Source organism: Vidua chalybeata, chromosome 6 (genome assembly GCF_026979565.1).
Source record: "Vidua chalybeata isolate OUT-0048 chromosome 6, bVidCha1 merged haplotype, whole genome shotgun sequence".
Classification (NCBI taxonomy): Eukaryota; Metazoa; Chordata; class Aves; order Passeriformes; family Viduidae; genus Vidua; species Vidua chalybeata.
The window spans coordinates 21,652,503-21,671,552 of NC_071535.1; the positions used below are offsets into that span (position 1 = coordinate 21,652,503).

The 19,050-nt window shown below is 44.6% G+C and overlaps 1 protein-coding gene across 10 annotated transcripts in view; it reads right to left on the bottom strand.

Moving 5' to 3' along the window:
* Positions 1–19,050, bottom strand: part of ADCK1 (aarF domain containing kinase 1) — a 73,396-nt gene that overhangs the window by 27,641 nt on the left and 26,705 nt on the right. For 8 of the 10 annotated variants that reach the window (XM_053946612.1, XM_053946615.1, XM_053946613.1 and 5 more), the window contains one exon: positions 16,198–16,401. In XM_053946612.1, the coding sequence (XP_053802587.1) occupies positions 16,198–16,401 (204 nt within the window). Of the gene's footprint in view, positions 1–12,939; positions 13,029–15,470; positions 15,532–15,620; positions 15,685–16,197; positions 16,402–19,050 lie in introns of those variants that run through there. The other 2 variants (XM_053946622.1, XM_053946621.1) reach the window with 2 other exon arrangements.

The window sequence follows — 19,050 nt, forward strand, 5'->3', positions numbered from 1 at the left end:
ATAGGCAGCTTTGTTGAGTCAGTGAAATCTGATTGGACTTCTCCCCACCTAATGAATGCCAAGCTTAATTGATGGTTCCTAAATTCATCTGTCAAGAACATGTATTTATTAATACAGTATTTTTAATAATATTGTAGATGTATACAGAACAGTGGTTTTGGTTTCAATGGATTCACTGGTGTTCATATTACATTTACACATATGTGTGCATATATAGAGAGGTATATGATGCATCCAAATGAATGTAGGTAAAGGTATGTGTGTGTTCTCGTGCACTGATACAGTTACCTATAGCTTATTACAGAAAATCCCTGCATCTTTCAGTGCACAGGATGGAAAAGTAAGGTGGTTCTTTTCAGGGGATGTAATAAGGTGCCTGCCTAGAATTTGGAAGAGCTGAGGTCTAACATCATTTCTCCTTGATATCCCGTGTGATGCTGGGCCACACCATGTAACAGTGCTCATGCTTCAATGAGCAGAATTAGGGCTGTCAACACAGCTAGAAATCGAGGGGCCAAATTTTTAGCTTTGCTTTTAAAAACCTATCTGTATAATCTATATACACAGTCGCAAACATGTCACTTCACATGCCAATGGTACACATTTGTTCCTGGCATGCCAATCACTGCTAACTTTGTTAATCACTGCTAACGTTTCACAATAATAGCACAAAGTCAGGACTGTCCATCAACCATCAGCATTTCTTCCAGAAAAAGGGCTGTGACTCAGGTGGGGTGTGAAGTTCACTTTTTCCTGTTATTTCTACCTTGTACCACTTTGGACCTCTGCAGCCCACTACCTGCTAAAACCCTGAGAATCTTCTCTAGGATCCCACCAGCAGCATTTCTCAGTTACAAAGGCATTAGTGTTACAGAAAATGAACTCTGCTAAAAGAAGAGTCCTTGATCCCCCTCAGCTAGAGACTAACGTTCGCTCACTCATTCATTGTCTGATACCTACAATCCTGGATACTTCCTGATCTGTTCACCTATGATCCTTTTTCTCTAGTCTCTTTTGGCTAGACAAGCAGTGGAAAAAGCCTATACGAAGCCACTCTTGTACTCATTACATCCATCCATTCAGCTGTGCAGCAATAGTATCAGTCTACTTGACTTGCTATAGTACCTTTAATTATTACAGAGCTAAACCTTGAGGAAAAGCACCTTTTATTCCATCCCTGATGGCTCCTGCATAATAGTCCGTGCTCAGACACATTCATGGTAGCTGCATTTATTTTCCTGAGTAAGTCAGACCCTTAAGACAAGGCAGAACTGTCTGAGACTATCACTCATCCCAGATCGAAACCTGGATCTCAGTGGTGACAGCTACAACAGGCAGTAAGAGCAATGAGCAGACAGAGCAGATGTATGTCTCCTGAGACCCTGTGTGTGAGGTGGACCTCATCTCCCATCTCTCTAAAAGGTGAGCCACTTATCCATGGCTTCCACAAATAAACAACATTCAGCCTAACAAAAGCATGGATTGTGATAGCCATACTGGCACATAACTAGCTCAGGAACATCGTCCTGACTGTCACAAGGAGATAAATGTTTTTCACCAATTAAGCTACTGAACATCCTAGTACCTTCCAGAGACACAGGATGCTAAGATTAACAGATTAGCACAGCACCCAGAGATGCTTTCAACAGCTGGGAGTTCTACAGGTTTTCCAATAGCATTTCACCACAGCCTCTTCCATGTTTAGTTTCATTCGGCTGTTCTTTGTCCAGGTGCTGGTTTCACAAAGCACTCTGAAAGCAGAGAAACTGCACAATATACTTCTGATGTAAGGCAGATATCAAGCTAAACTGCAAGAAAGCAGAGTCCCGACATCATCTGCAGAGCTAGCACAACATCTTTGGTAGCACAAGCATATAGATGAAACCAGAGAAAGGAAACAGCAAAGCTGGGATGTCTCCAAATAAGTTTCTAATCCATCCACGTGTGTGTGTGAACATTATTCCTGGTTAAAGTACTACATACAAGTAGCTTACCCTCATGTTTATAATCTTATACACAGAATTACATTCCAAGAAATTCTATTTCTTAAAGATGTCCATTACACCAAGGGAAAGGTTTTGCTGTTGGAAGCTGCATCATAATTTTAAGCTGCAAATCCAGTTCACTTCCCTGTGGAGAAGATGGAACGTGGAAGAACCTTGCATTACTGAATCAACTATTTCCTCAGAATCCCGAGGTGATAACAAAGGGATTAACAGTCCTTCTGACACTGACATGGACATTGAGAAAATGCTTATTTTCTGTCTCCAGATGCAGTTAATTAGCACAATGACCTGTTCAGCATCCCACTTCTTTCCATCTCAGAATATAACATAACATCTTGTGCAGCTACTCATCTTCCTGATACCCTAAACCATTTCTGCAGCCCAGCCTGTCTGTGACTGGCTTCCAACAGCAGCCAGTGCTTCCTTATCCTAATGGTCAAGCAAGAGCCCACCAACAACTATGCTTGTGGAAAGTGAAGATGTAAAACTGCAGTCTCTCTACATGCACAGTAAACACAGTCACTGTGCACTCTATTTTGCATGACATAACTATCTTATAGCCTATGCAAAATGCAGAGACCAAAGCAAAATAAAGCCAAGGTGTATATATACATATATAATCCTGTTTGCTTTCCATTCCATCATGCTGAAAAAGAAAATAGTGACTTGTGAGCTATTTACTCCAAAAGTCCAGGTTATGGGGCAGATGCTTCCCTGCCCTTCCCTTGCACATACAAATGCCCTGTTTAATTTGCTCTTTTATCTTTCTCCCAGTTGAGCAATGCTCATTAAATCCACTCTCTTCTCTCTTTTTGGGGAAATACTACTTCCTCTGTATCTCTCCTGTCTGTGAGCCACACTGGTCAGTTGCTCAGACAGACTGGAATCGCAGTCCTTCAAGAGCACACAATGACGCCACTCCCAGCCATCTTTTGTATTTTAATTGAAAGCATTCTTTCTCTTTCCTCTCCCTGCTAACAAAGGAGGGTCTCATTTGTTACACCAGTGCACAGTGGAAGCACAGCAGTAGACAACTCTGCTGCATCCCGTCTGCCCAAAGGGATTCTTATTCCATGGCTGATATAGAGCAGTAGTGGCCCCTTTCTATTAAGATTTTCAAGGCTTTCTGTGTTCTTTGCAGCTCTTCAGCTCCCAAGCAATAGAGCTGGAAGTGCTAACATAGCAGGAATATCCCAGTAGCTCCCAAGGAAGGGAAGAGTTTCTTCAGCCTTCTGCTCTTTTAATTGCTCTCTTAGTATATCTGAGCAGCTGGCTTATCCCTTTCCCAGCTTTCTGGAGATGTTACACAAAGCTCTGCTCACAACCTCTACCCCCATCACTGCATCTGGGTAATAGCTCACATAAAATTCCCACTTCCTTTCTGCTGACTTGTAGTTCTGGCTCTGTACTCTACATCAGCCTGCTTCTAGCCAAACTACAATTTCAGCGTGTTTCTCAGTCATCTTCTTTCAGTCATATCTCTGTTCACATTCAACAAAGCTAAAGCACAGTTCCTAATCTTCTCAGTCAAGCCATCCCTTCTATCTCCTTTCTCATCACAACAGAGAATGTCACTAACTTTCTGTCAAGCATGCCTGCAGCCTTGACCTTATCATCAACATTAACCTCATTTTGAGGTCTGAATCTAGACATCAAGTGCTAATGCTCACAAATGACAGGTGAAAACAAGCCAATTGACCCCCATCCCCTCAAAGTTCCCATTTCTCTTGAGCCACACATGTAGTAAAATATGTGGAGGTCCCCAACACACAGAACCCCTTGGCTGAATTCCTGAAGAAATATTCCCAAATGACATATCACCCCTACAGCTGCCAGCAGCCTGGTGCAAAGACAGAACATTTGTAAAGAATCATCAACTCACAGAACAGCTCTGGTTGGAAGGGACCTCAAAAGATGGCCTGGTTTAACTTTTCAAGGGAAAGGAAGCCTTGAAAATCTCAGTGATGAGGTCTCTACCACATCCCTCGGGAAGTTGTTGCCATGACTAGTAGTTCTCAATGTAAAAAATTTCTTACCTGTACCAAGATGAAGCCTCACTCGAAATGCCACAGAGATGAGGCCAGTTGCCATATAAGCAAGAAGGTTAGATTTAAGAAAACACCCAGAAGCAAATGAACTTCCAAGACCATTTTGACTCCAGATACAAACACACTCCTGCCATGCACTGGCTGAAACCCGTGTAGGAAAGGGTCAAGGTGCCACAACAAACAAGCTCCATGTTAGTCACAGCCAGGCAGGGGAAGGCTCAGAGAGGACTGCAGAGATGCCCCAAGGGCCCAGTCAGCAGTAAGCCTGCACAACAGCAGCACTCCTATGAGAAATAACCAGCTGCCAGAGCCTGAGGATATATGGGACACATATCAGCTATGCCACCTTGAGAAACACACATCACCTGTGCCTCATCTTAAATGCCTCTGATTCAGCTTTGAGAGCCTGGGGGCTTCAAGAAGTATATAAGACAAAGCAGGGGGGTTCGGGGGGGAATGTGTATGGGCAGTTTTATGTGACTATACAGAGTGTGAAGAGGTTGGGTACAAGGATTTGGTCAGGAAGTGAAGCTGTGCCAGGGCTTGAGCACAGAGTTAAAAAGGAAGCATGGAGCAGGGCATTTGTGTACACAGCTTGTATGAGAAATGATAGGCAAGATCCATCCACAGAGAGGCAAATGAAGAATAGGATCAGGACAGTGTTTGTGTGTGTGCAGAGGCGGGCTGTGCAGGAGGAGTGGAGGGCTCCTGCAGTGTGTGTGCAGGACAGTACTGCATTTTGTTTCATAGTATCATGGTTTGGGTTGGAATAGACCTTAAACATCATCTAGTTCCAACCTCTCTGCCATGGGCAGGGGCACCTTCCACTAAACCAGGCTGCTCAAAGCCCCATCCAGCCTGGCTTTAAACACTTCCAGGAATGGAGCAGATACAATTTCTCTGTTCCAGTACCTCACCACTGCCACAGAAAAGAATTTTTTTCCTAGTACCTAAACTAAACCTATTGTCTTTCAGTTGGAAGTCATTCCCCCTTGTCCTATCACTACCACACCCTTGTAAAAGTCCCTCGCCAGCTCTCTTGTAGGCCCCCCTTAGGTGCTGGAAGGTGCTATGATGTCTCCCCCAGTCCTCCTTCAGGCTGAACAACCTCAAATCTCCCATCCTGTGTTCAGAGGAGAGGTGTTCCAACCCTCTGATGGTCTTCATCACCTGGGACAAAGAGCAGGAATGACAGAAGCAGCATTGGACAATCCAGCAGCCTGTCACCAGGGTGCACAGAGGCACAGTACAATGATGGCATGCAGAGGGCAAAGCCCAGTCCCAGACAGATTCTGCCCAGTTATATCCTTTCTCTGGCTTTGGCTACAATTACATAGATACATGCAAGCCTGAAGTCTCATTGAAGCACAACACTGCCCCAGATTAATAGAACAGGGGAGTAGGAGTAGGGATTTGAGGTGGACTTGGAAGTTCATGCAGTCTGGCAGATGTGGGCAGCCATGCCTGAACTGAACTGGTATCAAGAAAGGGATATAATAAGGTCACTATTTTAGAAGAATTATACTTAAAAGGTAGTAAAGTTCTGCCAAAGATGTAAAGCTCATAAGCTAGTTACTGGTGTTAACTGTCCCTTGATGGAATGTTGAAACACCAGCACACATGGCAGACAAGTCAATATTAAAGACACAGCTATTCAGCCGTCCACACCAGAGACCAAGGTGCAGGGACTACACGGAAGCTGAGGCAGAATAACTTACAAAGAGGTCTAGATGTTTGTATCCTTTGCACCAACTCTCAGGAAGAAAACAGAGATCAATAAAAGTCCCTCAAGAGAGACAACTGCATGACAAATTAAATCCACAACTGACCTTGCCAATAGTGTCACTGGCACCATGCATTAGGTCATCCCTAATGACCGGTCATACAAACCATGGAGCCCTGAACTCTCTGCACTGATGCAAAGAGAAAAGTCCTATGATAAACCAGCCACATCCTGTTCTGTTTCCTTCTTGTCAGTCTCTCCTCTGAGTAACAACTTTTCCTTTCTTCTCCTAACCATATTTCCCCTACTTTTCCACATGTCTGCTCTGATCTGTCTGCCTCTTCTACAGTTCACTTATTATCTTTCTCCTCTTCCTCCCATGTTTTTTTCTCATGTTTTTTCTCCTTGTCCCCAGATCTTAGTGCAGGCTGCCAAATCCCTGCTTCAAGGGTGTAACCAAGCTGATTTACTTTCCTTAAAGCAGTGTCTGCTCTCATGTAAATTACCCTCCAAACCTAGCCTGTGAAACAGGCTTGTTCACTAAACTCTATGAATAGGAAAGTAGGCACAGCTGGCCTATTCATAATCAACATAAAAAATAGATTAGCACTTTACAGATTAAACATTATTGTTTCAACAGCTAACATAAATCAACTACACTTACAGGCCTAGCATTGCTGCTGCCACTGCAGGGTGACAAGTACTGCAAAGGAAAGGGCTGACAGTCCACAGTGCTGTAGGAAACAGCTTGAATGTAAGTTCTTCTCTGGCATCCTCAGTGTATACTGCTAGAGGTTGTTGCCAGGACAAAAGTGGGCTATGGAAACAAAGCTAGGGGGGTAATTTTGATTAATTCACATGCATTTCCAAGCAATCTAGCAACCCACTATTCTAAAGCCAGAATCCAACTGCCTTTCTTCCTTCCCTCAGGCTGATGCATCTCAAAAATGGAGCAAAAAATCAGCCTCTGGAATAGGAGCAGGACAGGAAGCCTCTAAATACCAACTGGTATGTAGCTCTGTTTCCTATAGTTCAAAATATTTGGGCTTCTGTGGATGAAGATAAACAGTTTGGTGGATTCCATCTATTGTAACCATCTCAAAAAGCACCTCATTACAATCCAGGATTCCCGTCACCAAAGAGGGGCCAAGTACTGAGATCCACTTTAGACATGTTCTGTAGAGAGCAAAGCCAGGATAGAGTATCCCAAAGTGGTCAGGCTGCACTTTCTCCCTCATCAGGTACAAGATACTAAGTCACTGGAGACACTCAGTCCACACATTGTGATCAGTGTGCTATGGCTGTGTAGTCATTAGAGAGGTAAGGCCCACAGAACCAGTCTGCTCCACACCTTTCCGTTCCTTCCTGCTCACTGATTGAGAACCACCCACTATCTCAAGTGTTTATCTTGGAGCAGCCAATATGTAATTCCTGAGCTGGTTTTAACGACTCCAAGGGACTGGCAAAGGCCTTGGCCAGGATATCCCATTAAGAACCAGCCTCACACCTTTTTCAAACAAAAAGGAAAAAAAAAAAAAAAAAAATAGAAGAGATTAGGTTATGGTCCAAAGGACAAAAGATGGACCGGGAGGGGGGCAATGGCTTACAGGTTTTCTTGGCAGCCAGGGCAAAAACATCAGAAGTTTACAAAGGGCAAGGCAGGAAAAGTTACATGGAGAGACTTCTTTACTATAACCCTTCTTAACAAGCCATTGCTAGTCTCCTTCTAGCCTTTACTGATAAATGGGAAAAGCAGTTAATAGACCTGAACCAATCAGCTACATCCAATAAGGTGCTTGAGAAAATTAGCTTTGTTCTCCATGCACAACTGATACCACATCAGTTTCATTCAGTATCCAAACTGAGCTAACTAATGTAAATCTTCTATTAATAATTTGAAATTTGGAAGGATTGGTGCTGAAGAGCCTTTTCCAAGAACTTGCCAATTTGAGATGCAGTGGTTATGTGAGCTTTGTAAGGGAGAAACTTGTAGGTTTGCTTCAGCTGAGCTCTCCTGGCACAAGCAATTGGTCACGTGAGTTTATTTCTTCAGTTGTCACAGACAACTTCAGAGGTTTGGCTCCAAACGACACATCCTGTAAAACTAAATACTGCAAAGCTTACAGAAAATAAGTGCAAAATGTGCCTAATGTTCACATACATAACATGACAAAACTTCCTCAGACTGGTCTGCCTATAAGGAATAAACACACTTTGCCGACTAATGGTGTAAACAATATTGAGACACCTTAGATCCCAATTTTTGCCTCAATTCTGAAAACATAAAAGCATGTTGAGTGTGTGGCTTCACATAAGGAGAATTTCCAACGCTCCTAGCAGTTTTTTCACAGGGAAGAAAACTTGCAAGCAGAGTTTAAGTGTTTTTTATGGCTCAGCATCCTTCCATAGAATCAAGAGCTGCCTGTCAGACAGATCCCAGAAGTACCATAAACCAAAACTTATTAGATCACTGTACATCTTATAAACTCAGAAAAATTCTATGCGACTACTCTGTGTGTTAGAAAAATACAGATATGTCAAGGTCAGGCCTGTAACTCCTTATTTCATCTTATGTCATTTGTTTAATCTACAAATAACCTATTGCCAAAAGCTGCCTGACTCACTGCATCATGTTTTCATGTTTCTGATGGGTCAAGAGCCAAGTAACTGTGCAGATGTAAAATTCTGAAAGAAATTAGGAGAGAATAACTAGGCAGCATCAAGAAGGATATTAAAAGACCAGCAGGCAGGCAGATGATGGGATTCTTCACTCCCTCAGAGAAAAATCAGGCATAGTAAACCCAGCCTGTGTCAAGATGAGAGCATCAAGAATATTTCAGAGGGTATCAGCAGTGGGCTTTGAAACAGAAGCCAGTCCCTCAACATAGCACCTCAATGTTTCTGCCCCTACACAGATCCTGCTGTGTCAGAAATACTTGGAGATTGCTGAGCACACATTTGAAAAAAGAAAGTCGCCATATGCAAGAATAAGTACTATTAATCCCAGTTACAGACTGCAATTTCCAGCAATTGTTTGAAATTGGAAGGGTTACCCACATGCTGAAAAGTGTTTTCTGTCAATGGCTTGAGCATTGCTGTGCAGCAGATGCACCACCTCTGCAGGATGTGGACACTGAATACAGCCTGACACAGCTGCCGTGTGTAGTGTGAGCCAAGATGTATTTGCTTCAGAGCAACACTTCTGCTATAATCAAAACTCTGAGAAAACTGTACTGAACACAGCCTACCATCTGCACAGACACTGAGCCAACAAATTCTATGCAGGTATGTCATACACTAACCCCCAGGCATCTAAAGAATTTGTAAACTGAAGGCAAAAAATGTCACTAAGCATCCAATTCAGAACTATTTTTACCAGACCATTCCCCATTGCACTTTCTATCTGAAGTTTTTCTCTTCCTTACAGAAGGCCCTCCAAACAATCCTTCAGAAAATCTACTGTCCAACTTCCTGTATTGTAAATCTTACTAATTTGAAAGAAGTCAAAAGAGGTTATCCTCTAATCTATACTCAAAACCTTCCCTCTCTTAGACTAAAGGGCCTAGAGTACCCAGGAAGAGGCTGCCATGAGCAGGACCCAGCCAAATTTTCCCAGGAGCTCTGAGTGGAGAGAAAACTCATGGAAAGAGGCAGTACCCTCTTCAAAAGCTCCCCTGGCAGTAAGGGCAGCAGGCTGTCCTTGGCACGACAGTAAGGGTCAGTAACACTGGAGCTTGCATACAGAGTGAGCAGGGACACAAGAAACAAAGCAAGGTTCACTACCTGAGCCACATAAAGCTCTCTGTTTGCTTTCCCCATCTGCACTTAGAGCAACAGTTCTGGACAGCTGCTGCCCACACAAGGGCTCAGTGTAGAGGCAGCCACACTGGGATCTGCCAGTGACTGGGGCCTCTTGCCCGACACAAGGCAGGGCAAGCACAGCAGAGGCTGCAGCAGCAGCAGGACCTGCACAGGCAGCCACTTGTGCCTTTCAGTTGAGTAATGCAGGACCATTTGTTCTGGGTGACATTAATGCTATTCGCCATCCATCTCAGACTCTTTAAATTACCTTTTTATGGCCAAAATCCTTTTCATAATAGATAAAAATCTGGTTTTTATATCCCAAGTTATTGAAAGAAATGTGAAGGTTTTTTATTTGTCATTACAGTTTTAATAAAAATGTGGTTTTTATTGACGTCTGCTTGGAAGCCCTGCTGGGTGTACTGCAAGAGACTCAGAGTGGTGGAAGAAGGGCCATATCTTCCCATCCCACTTTCCAGCCCCTAACACTGCCAGAGTAATCGCCACCACAGCTCAGCTTCCACATTGGTGGGTAATGGAGGGTAATGCAGAGTGAGGAGATTTCCTGTGACTGACAACAACCATAGCAGGCAAAGAGGCTCTTGCTGACCTAGATCTGGTTACCCAGAGTCTGTTAGTGATGTAATGCACAGTGATGGACTTCGCAGACCATCACTGCAGACCATTCACGGCGCAGCATTACTGGAGATGGTGTTTTAGGACAGAACCAGGTTCACAAGCTACATGAGACCTGGGTGTTCAGCAAAGCCATTCTGCGTCAATCCACAGCCCCAAGTAACCACAAGAGGAACTGTGCACTGTGCCATACATCAGTGCTTGTGGGCAGAGCACTTAGCCACAAGGCTGTGCAACACTGGAGGAAGCACGTACATGTCCTGGCATCCTAGATGGGTTAGACAACACTGCCCACCAGTGAAAAGGCTTTCTGGAGCCATAACAAAACCTGCAGCAACCTTCATTATGACATGAAGACCTTGTGATCTAGCACAGTAAATGAAACTTCTCTAGAGCATATGGATCCAGCTACAGAAAGTGGCTCATTTTACCTTGGGAATAACTTGGATGCAGTAGGACATGCAGGATAATACCCAACAGCCTACTGAAGGTCTAGCTGCTCTCCCACAGGGTTGAGCATTACTTGAATCATTCTGCAAATCAGAAATAAGTATATGTCTTGCCAGAGCTTAAAGTGCTCATCAACAATTCCAGAAGAATCAGGGAATTAAGTCCATCCTTCTCCCTGTCACTGGTACCGCAAAGGCTGCCATACAGAAATAAAAGTATTTGTTTCTAGTCCTGCTATTTCTCATACTCTCATAGCAGTATGAGGACAGGGAAATCTCTTGCACTGGGGATTAGCACCTTGCTGTGGTCTCATTCTCTATGTTTCCCGTGGCAGTACAGATGGGCATACAATTTCTGTCCCTCCCTGTCAAATGCCCATGCAACATCACTGCAGAGACCATATTGCCAGGTGTATATGGGTACATTTCAACAACAGATGAATAATATTTCATGTATGTCGCCCTGATTTTTAAGAGTTTTCTAAAGCCTTCTGAGTTTACATTCTTGTAGAGAACTTTCTCACACAACTTTCTGTAAACAACCTATTGTTTTGCATTCTTTCATAGAGGCAGAGAAATTTGATGTACAGGTAGTTTGTCCAGTGTCGTTGGAGAGGTGGCACGTTCACCCTCCAATCCACTGGCACCTTTTGAGAACTATAAATGACTGGAGTCAGAGGAAATAAATTAGTCTCTTCATCGTGACCATAGCTGTGGTGCATCGCTTTTCCTTGTGTCCTCTGGTGACACATGTACCCAACCCAAAAAACACTTTGGGAACTTTGGGAGTGCCCTAGTTCCAATCAGGATCAGGTTAATTTTTTGCAGTAGCAGGGAGGGGTGTCGCCAGGACCCTAAAGTTGATACCACCTCATGCCATTGCCAGTGGTAAGAGAAAGGGACTCTCTCTTCCAAGGAGAAGGGGTTCCTTCCAATCAAGTTAAAGTGGTGGACAGAACAGTCAGGTATTGTTTATTGTCAGGGGCTTTTCATGTAAATTGCTTCTTTGTCTTATACCTTCCATTATCAATATTGTTGCTGTTATTGTTTGTTTTCTTATTTCATTGCTGTTTCCAGTAAATTGTTCTTATCTTAACCCGTGATCTCTTGATAACATCTGAGACTGCTCAGCTTCAACCATTTCTAGTCTTCTGCAGCAGTTTCAGCAACTGCTAGATAAATCAAGAAACAAGGAGGGACACTCATTCCCATGGTTAGTCACATGCCTTACACCAGCCCATCACCCCCCAAGCAATGACAGCCTGGACACAGCACGTGGGCAACTGCACTACACAAGCACCCCATCAACATGGGAAAGACCCTGCTTGGGACCACACCACCCTCAGCTGGGGGAGTGCAAACTTGATCCTTGCCCTAATCTCCAACCAAACAACCTCACACCAGAGATAGGAGGAATGACTAGAGAACCTGCCAGAAAGGAGTAGGAATTGGGATATTTCTGAAAGGAAAGAGTGACAGATGGGGATGAAGGGAGTGTCTCCCACCAAGGAAAATTACTTCCAGCATGAGTTAAGGCTTGGGTAGAGTATGGAGTACACAAACATATCAAGAAGGAGAATAAGAAGCCTTAGGGAAAAGGTCAATAAGTTTATTTAAAAATGCCAGTGTGTAAGGATGGGTTGGAAGCTGATGAGCAATAGGCTGTGAAAAGTGACATTTTGTTGTACACAGGAGAAGGAATACAGTGGTGCTGAGTGGGTAGACCTAGGCTGTGGCCCACTGGGATGTGCAAAATACTGTGGAGGTATTTTGGGACTAGAAAGAGGTAAAAGTGTGTGTTGGCATAGAGAAGAGTATACAGTGAAGCAATGAGATGTCCCAGTATCTCAACTGTGACAGCATTGTGCAGCAGCAGAGAAGTGAGACCCATATTAGGGAATGCACTGGCCAGTAGTGGAGCCAGGCAACAAAGGCACAAAGGATATTTGGAAGACTGGGGTTGTAAAAGCTCACAAGTCCTTCTGCAACCACTCCATCCTATGACAAGGGATGCTGTGAAATTCCCTTAATCAGAACAGAGTGGCATCACCTCCCCAATATCACTGTATCCCACAGCCACATGACAGTCGTTTCCAACAAACCTACCAGAGGGAGGAAATCTCCCTAATCTCAGTGCTGTCAAAATTTCTTCTACCTTTTTTTTAGTTTCTAAGCACAAAGATTTTGTGCTTTTAAGGTGCACCCAGTCTGAAAGTTTTTTTTTCCAGAGCTCCTCTTCAGTCTTTCTCCCTAAATGTGTGGTGTCCACATCTCACCCGAAGTTGCCTGGCTCTGCTCTTCATGTACTTCGTTGAGTTAGAGCACTTAGCTGAACCAGCTGTCTCTCCCTCTGTCATTAATAGCTCTGCAGAGAAAGAACATATTCAGCTTGCTTTCATTTTCCACACTTGACACCTTTTCACTTTCAGAATCTTGTTCAAGCAAGGAAGACAAAAATAGAGGTAGGAGAGACTCTTTCATTCATATCTTAACAGCCATTCTTATCAACACAGCTCTTCCCAACTGCTCCAACGAATACACCCAGAACAAGCCCAACCTGCACTATCTCCACTGTCTTCCCAAAAGATTCTTGCTCTGTGATCTCACTGGTGACTGTTTCCAAGAGTTATTGTAAAGATTTCTTTGCCCAGCCTCTTCCACTGCTACTACTTGTGTTACCCTGAATCTCACCCCACCCACCTCAACTTCTTGCATATAACACTTCAGAGAATTATCACCTCCCACCATCACTCATCCAAACCACTGTGGCTGAGATTAAAAAGCCAGCATTTGCTCACTACTGATTATTTTTATCCCAATGATCCCAATGTGATAGGTATACAAACTGGCCCTGGACTTAAAATAGGGTTGGACAGGACAACCCACTAGTCAGCATATATGATGCTTCTGTGCCAAATCAAAACATGCCATTCACCTTTACATCAGAGCTACATGCTGCAGCTCCCAGTCCCCAGCCATGATGCTGGCCTAAAATGAGAGACGCCCCCCATCAGCAGGGTATCAAGTAGGTTTGTGTGGGGACAACAGAGTCATGGTGAACACCATAAATCCACCTCACAAATGCTCTGTCTTTGCTCAAACACCTGTCCCATTGGTATGGTCTCAATTTAAGCCAGTTTTCCCACAAAATATCCAAGCCCGTGGTAAGAGTCACAGGAGTAGGTCACATCAGAAGGCAGACTATTTCTAATTGACTGAAAATATAATGCTTCTGTGCATGAAATTGGCTTTTTTTGACCTTCCTGCCCTTTTGCAAGCTCTTGCCTAATTTGTTAGCTTGTCACATTCCTCCCTAGGTATGTCTGTATTTCCAGTTGTTCTTTGTCCCATTTGTTCTGCACTGATCCAAGCTGTATGTAATTACTTCTTGCCTACACTTAAGATTCATCTGAAGAGCCCAGCTCTTGGGCCTGACCAGAGAACTGGAAGTCTTACCACTGAATTTGACAGCAGCAGGACTAGGTCCAGGCACTCTGAGAAGGTTCCCTCATTGCCATTTTTTCTTCTATTTGAATTCATCTGCAAGTTCTCAGGTGTAATGCTGGCCCCAGGAGGAAAAATTTCACGATCCCTCCCTCCACTCCTCTCTGCCCTGATACTCCACCTTGCCACTCTGCCACCTATATTTCAGATAAGTATATCATATTTTAAATATACTGAGGATCTAGCTACACTGGAATTAAATTTGTTCCTGAATCAACCCTATTAAACCCTCTAGGCTCCAGCAATGACAGCTTTGGTGCATTAGGTTCCCAGATCCTTTCTGGTTTTAAATATCTTGATTTGGTACCTTGTAATTATTAATACAGGCATTTACATCTGCTTTTAATACTGCCCAATTTTACAAGGTCCTTTATTTTTATACATGTTTTTCTCTTCATTTATCGCTTTTATCATTGCTCTCTTTCTCTTGTTACCATTTCCTCTCCATCACTTTCTTACCATTTCTACCTTTTTTACCCTCCCTCCCCTGTAACTTTAAAATTAAATATTGCCCAGCATTGCCCATGTGAAAGAAGTGAATGCTATGAGGTAAGGTTGCTGCGGAGACTGTATTTGAGCTGCTTCACTGGGAATCAATGAGGCACGGAGCGTTCCTCTAGCTCCCAAGAAGCACAAAGAAACCAGGGATTATCAGTGGCAGCTGAACACACACTTGGGAGAAAAGGTCCCACCTGCAAGCACCAACTTCAGCCTTTAAGAGACACCACACAAACTGTGCCAGAGGTGGCTACTGTGGTAATTTAATGTGGGTTAACTTTGGGGTGGCTTTCCACAGCTCCTGTGGAAGGGAGATTGCCACATGGAAGCCCATGGAGGCAGAGGCCTGCAGGGAGCAGCCAGCCTGCTCTGCTCCATCTAGCCACTGAGCTATGAAACACAGCTGGTACCAGCCTTGCTACAAGGATGGAATGCTGATAGCAGCAGCATGTTGCAGACTGGAGGCTTACATTAACCCTGCCATTGAACTGTAGGGAAATATTAATGGTCATTCCTGGCTAGACAATATGTAGACCCTTAAACTACACAGACCCACCCCATTCAAATCTGCCTGTAATATACCCTCTAGGTGCAAATACTTCACTTACCTCATGTTTCCCCCACACCTCCTTACCACACAGTCAGACAGGCTAGAACAACCAAAACAGCCCCCAAAACATCTATATATGAGAAACAATAGATGTACACACTGCTTCCCTTCTTCAATCTTCTGTCTTCCTTCCCCTCACACACACTTTCCCTAGCATCACCTTTGCGCACTCTTTCCTCCTGCCTCCGTCCTTACCATGTCAGTTGTGATCCTTGAAATGCCTCTCCTCCACCTGGGCTACAGTGTGAGGGGACATCTTGTAAAGAGCAAGATGCAAAGTAGCAGAACACCCTGTGTAATTTACTGTGGTTACTTCCCTTATATCTAATGAACATAGTCACTTACCTACTGATCTCGGTGCTGTGGGCTGCTGAGGGTTAATGATGGCACTGACTCCTGAGCTACTGCGTTACCTGGATGCAGTACCAAAAGTGATTTATGCCATTATTTTCTTTGGGGGTTAATTAGGGGCTCGAGAAAGTAAAGGGCTGTCAGTGCTAGCTGGAATTGGTCTAGTGCAGCCAGGGGAGAGCAGTCATCCCTCACAGAGCTCTGCCAATACGTCTTTGTCCTGAACATCAATACCTCCAGCTCCCACTCCTCAGTGCGGCAGACAGCCCTCCATCCTGACCTCCAGCAACCCTGTTCATCTTGGCATACAGAGTATACTGCTCTGCTGAGTCCTGCCATTTCCTTCTGGCACCTTTCACAACCTTACTCCTCTCTTATCTTCTCCTCACCAAAGCCTGCCAATAATGCCCATTGATGGACCAGGAAAATTTGCATGGCCTTCACCCAGAAGCAAGGAAGAGGTATCTCCCCTCGGTATCTCTTATAGCTGAGAAACAGCAGTTTTCCTTCCTCTAGCTGTCCAGGGCTTGCTGAAGCCTGGGAAGCTGACTCAGGCTATGGCTGCTCCTACCTCTTTGCCCAGATCCTCACGGATAACTTGCTCAATCTCCTGCCTGGTGCTCTGCGGGGCCTGGCTATGCAGCACCTTGAGGGTGCGGGTGTACTCCTCAGGCAGGAGGTAGTCCAGCGCTCCCAGGTGCTGTCCCACCTTGATGAAGGTGCCTCGGTTGGAGCAGCACAACTCCCGGAGGCGCTCAGCAGAGCGCAGGTGCACCTGCAAAGAGACCAGAATATCAGTCAAGCCCTTTTGCTGTCTGTTACATGCACACACACATCTTTTTTGTCCAGTATTTAAGCAGACCAAGGATTTCCTTTCTTGATTCTGGGCATCATCATCTAACATGTCAGTTCATTATTAGGACTCTGGCTGGATTTAAAGGGTCTGAACCAGACCAGGGAAAGATGCTCCAGAATATAAAGGACTTCAACACTTGTTTGTATAGGCACCACGATGAGTAACAGCACAGTCGTTTTTAGCCCATCCTTGCACAGAATAAAATGTCATAAAATGCCATAGGGCAGCATTGGTTTGTCACTGTGATTCTGTACTATGGATGCACAGTTTGGAAACTCCTTGTCAAAAGACAAAAATCAGGACCACAAACATTATGTTAGACTTTTAGTATGAGTGCAGTGAATTAAAATGAGAAGAAAACCACAGATACCATTCCAGAGACTTCCAGGAACTCAGAAAAAGAGTCTGTTAAAATCAAAATTAAAGCTCTCTCCTTGGCAGGGAGGAGGACAGTATATGGGCAGTCCTTTATCTTCCTCACCTCGCTTTTAGACACACAAGGGGAATTACATCCCTCCAGTCAGGTCTTGGGTCTTACTGCTTACATTGCCAACAAAGTCTGCAACGAAAGTCGTTTGAGCAACTAAGTGTTAGAAGACTTGCCAGCTGTGCTCACAGTGGCCAAAATGCAGTACCAAATGACAAAACCCATTGCCAACCACTTGTCTGGTCTGTATTTCAGCTCTTTCAGTTAATTTTCCTCCTCTAGAATATACAGCCACCACATCCTTCAGTGACAATGATTTATTCTTCTTTTATTACTGTCACTAGAAAAGCCTCCTGCCAAGGACACAGCTATATTGAATAATATTTAATGAACTTCATATAAGTTTGCCCTGATACATTAATAAAACCTATGCAGATCAATAACAAAAAATAAATGTGCGTCCATCTCCTGTTAACGCCTGACACCAATCTGCATGAAGTCTCCTCATTCCTCTGGCTTCTGTGTCAGATGTTATTGAAGGTCAAATCCTGTGTCTACAGCCCTCATCTGCACAAGATCCTGTGGTAATGGACTCCAGCAAATGCCTTGAAATACGTGACAAAAAGGAACAATTCCACAAACATTCATGAACACCACATACACCCACACCATTCACTAGCTATCTTTGCTCTCTGTGCAAAGCAGTGCCGTGTCACATCATGGGACAGGCTGAGTGTCTTGCATTTGGGAATGTGTCAGGGACAGACTGAGTGCTGAGCTGCAAGTGCATGAAACACAGGCCTAGGGGAGTGTGAGGAGAAAGCCTAATGTGTAAGTCTTGCCCTCAGTGTGAGACTTGACAGCATGATGCACACGTGCTCACACACACGTACACGCGCATTTTCCTAAGTGGGCACATACAGGCAAGTGTAACTCACGCTAGGTGGGTGAGCTTCCCTAGCATATTGTCAGCTCAAAAACTCACACATGTATAGGCTGCAAATAACACCCATGAGTATGCCTCAAGTCTCCCACATCATCCTCCTGCATTTTACACAACAGCTTTGAAGCTCGTGCTGTAAAAAGCCTCTGCTCTGGCTCTTTCCCTGTTCTCCTTCCCTGTGTGCAGCAAGGACAAAAGCAGGCCAAAAGGGAACAAGGAAAGGAAGCTGTAACAGAAGATGAGAGAGCAAGAAAACCAGGGTGGGAATAATGGGATAAAAGAGAAAGGGAGAGAGGGAGCCAATGCAGCTGGGTTGTTTGTCACAGCACCAGGAGTGCAGCCCATCACAGAGAAACAGCTTTTTGCAGCTCCAATAGTCACCCTCTACCCACTGCCTCCAGCTGTGGAGGAGAACCCCTGCCAGCAGTGAAGGAGAGTGGTGGCCAGCCACACACCTCAAGGTGTTGGGCAGTCATAGCCAAAGGCACTGGCAGGAAACAGAGGCAAGGCTCTTTACAGATATGTTCCAAGAAACCCAGCACTGAGCTCAGGCCAGCACAGGGTCCTGTGATCTCCCACACACAGCAGGAGCCCATCAAATGACTCCAGGCTGCAGCATGACTCAGGGCAGAGCAGCAGCAACCCGGGGCTGTAGTGCAGTGCTGAGTGTCAGGACAAGCAGCCCAATTCAGGGTAGCTGAGGTGCTGGCTCCAGTGCATTACCCACACCACATGAATTCCCAAGGGAGATGGAAAAACCAGGCTGGAAAACTCATGTAGCTAAAAATGCAACTGCTTGTAGACACACTTGCATACAGGGTGTCTTCACATCTGGGTCAATGCTGGGAAGGAGGTGGCAATAGCCCCTCTTTCCTCTAGCACAAGGTGAGAGGAAATGTTTGCCCTCATAAATTTATCCACACTGTTGAGAAGCTGGTTGGCCTCATGAATGCAGCAGTCCTGTGCAAGACGATCCTTACAGAGGGCTCCAGGAACAAAACAGAACAAAATCTCCTGCAAAGCATCCTCCACAATGCTCTCACAACTGGCTTGGCTTAAACTCCTAAGAGACAGATGCCCTGGCTGGCTGGCTGGACCAGGGAATTCCAGCTCCTGCACTTCTAGAGAGACAAGATGACCAAGCAGCTTGTCTCAGAAGAAGTAAATCTGTATCCCTACATCTTACAAAACTCCAATC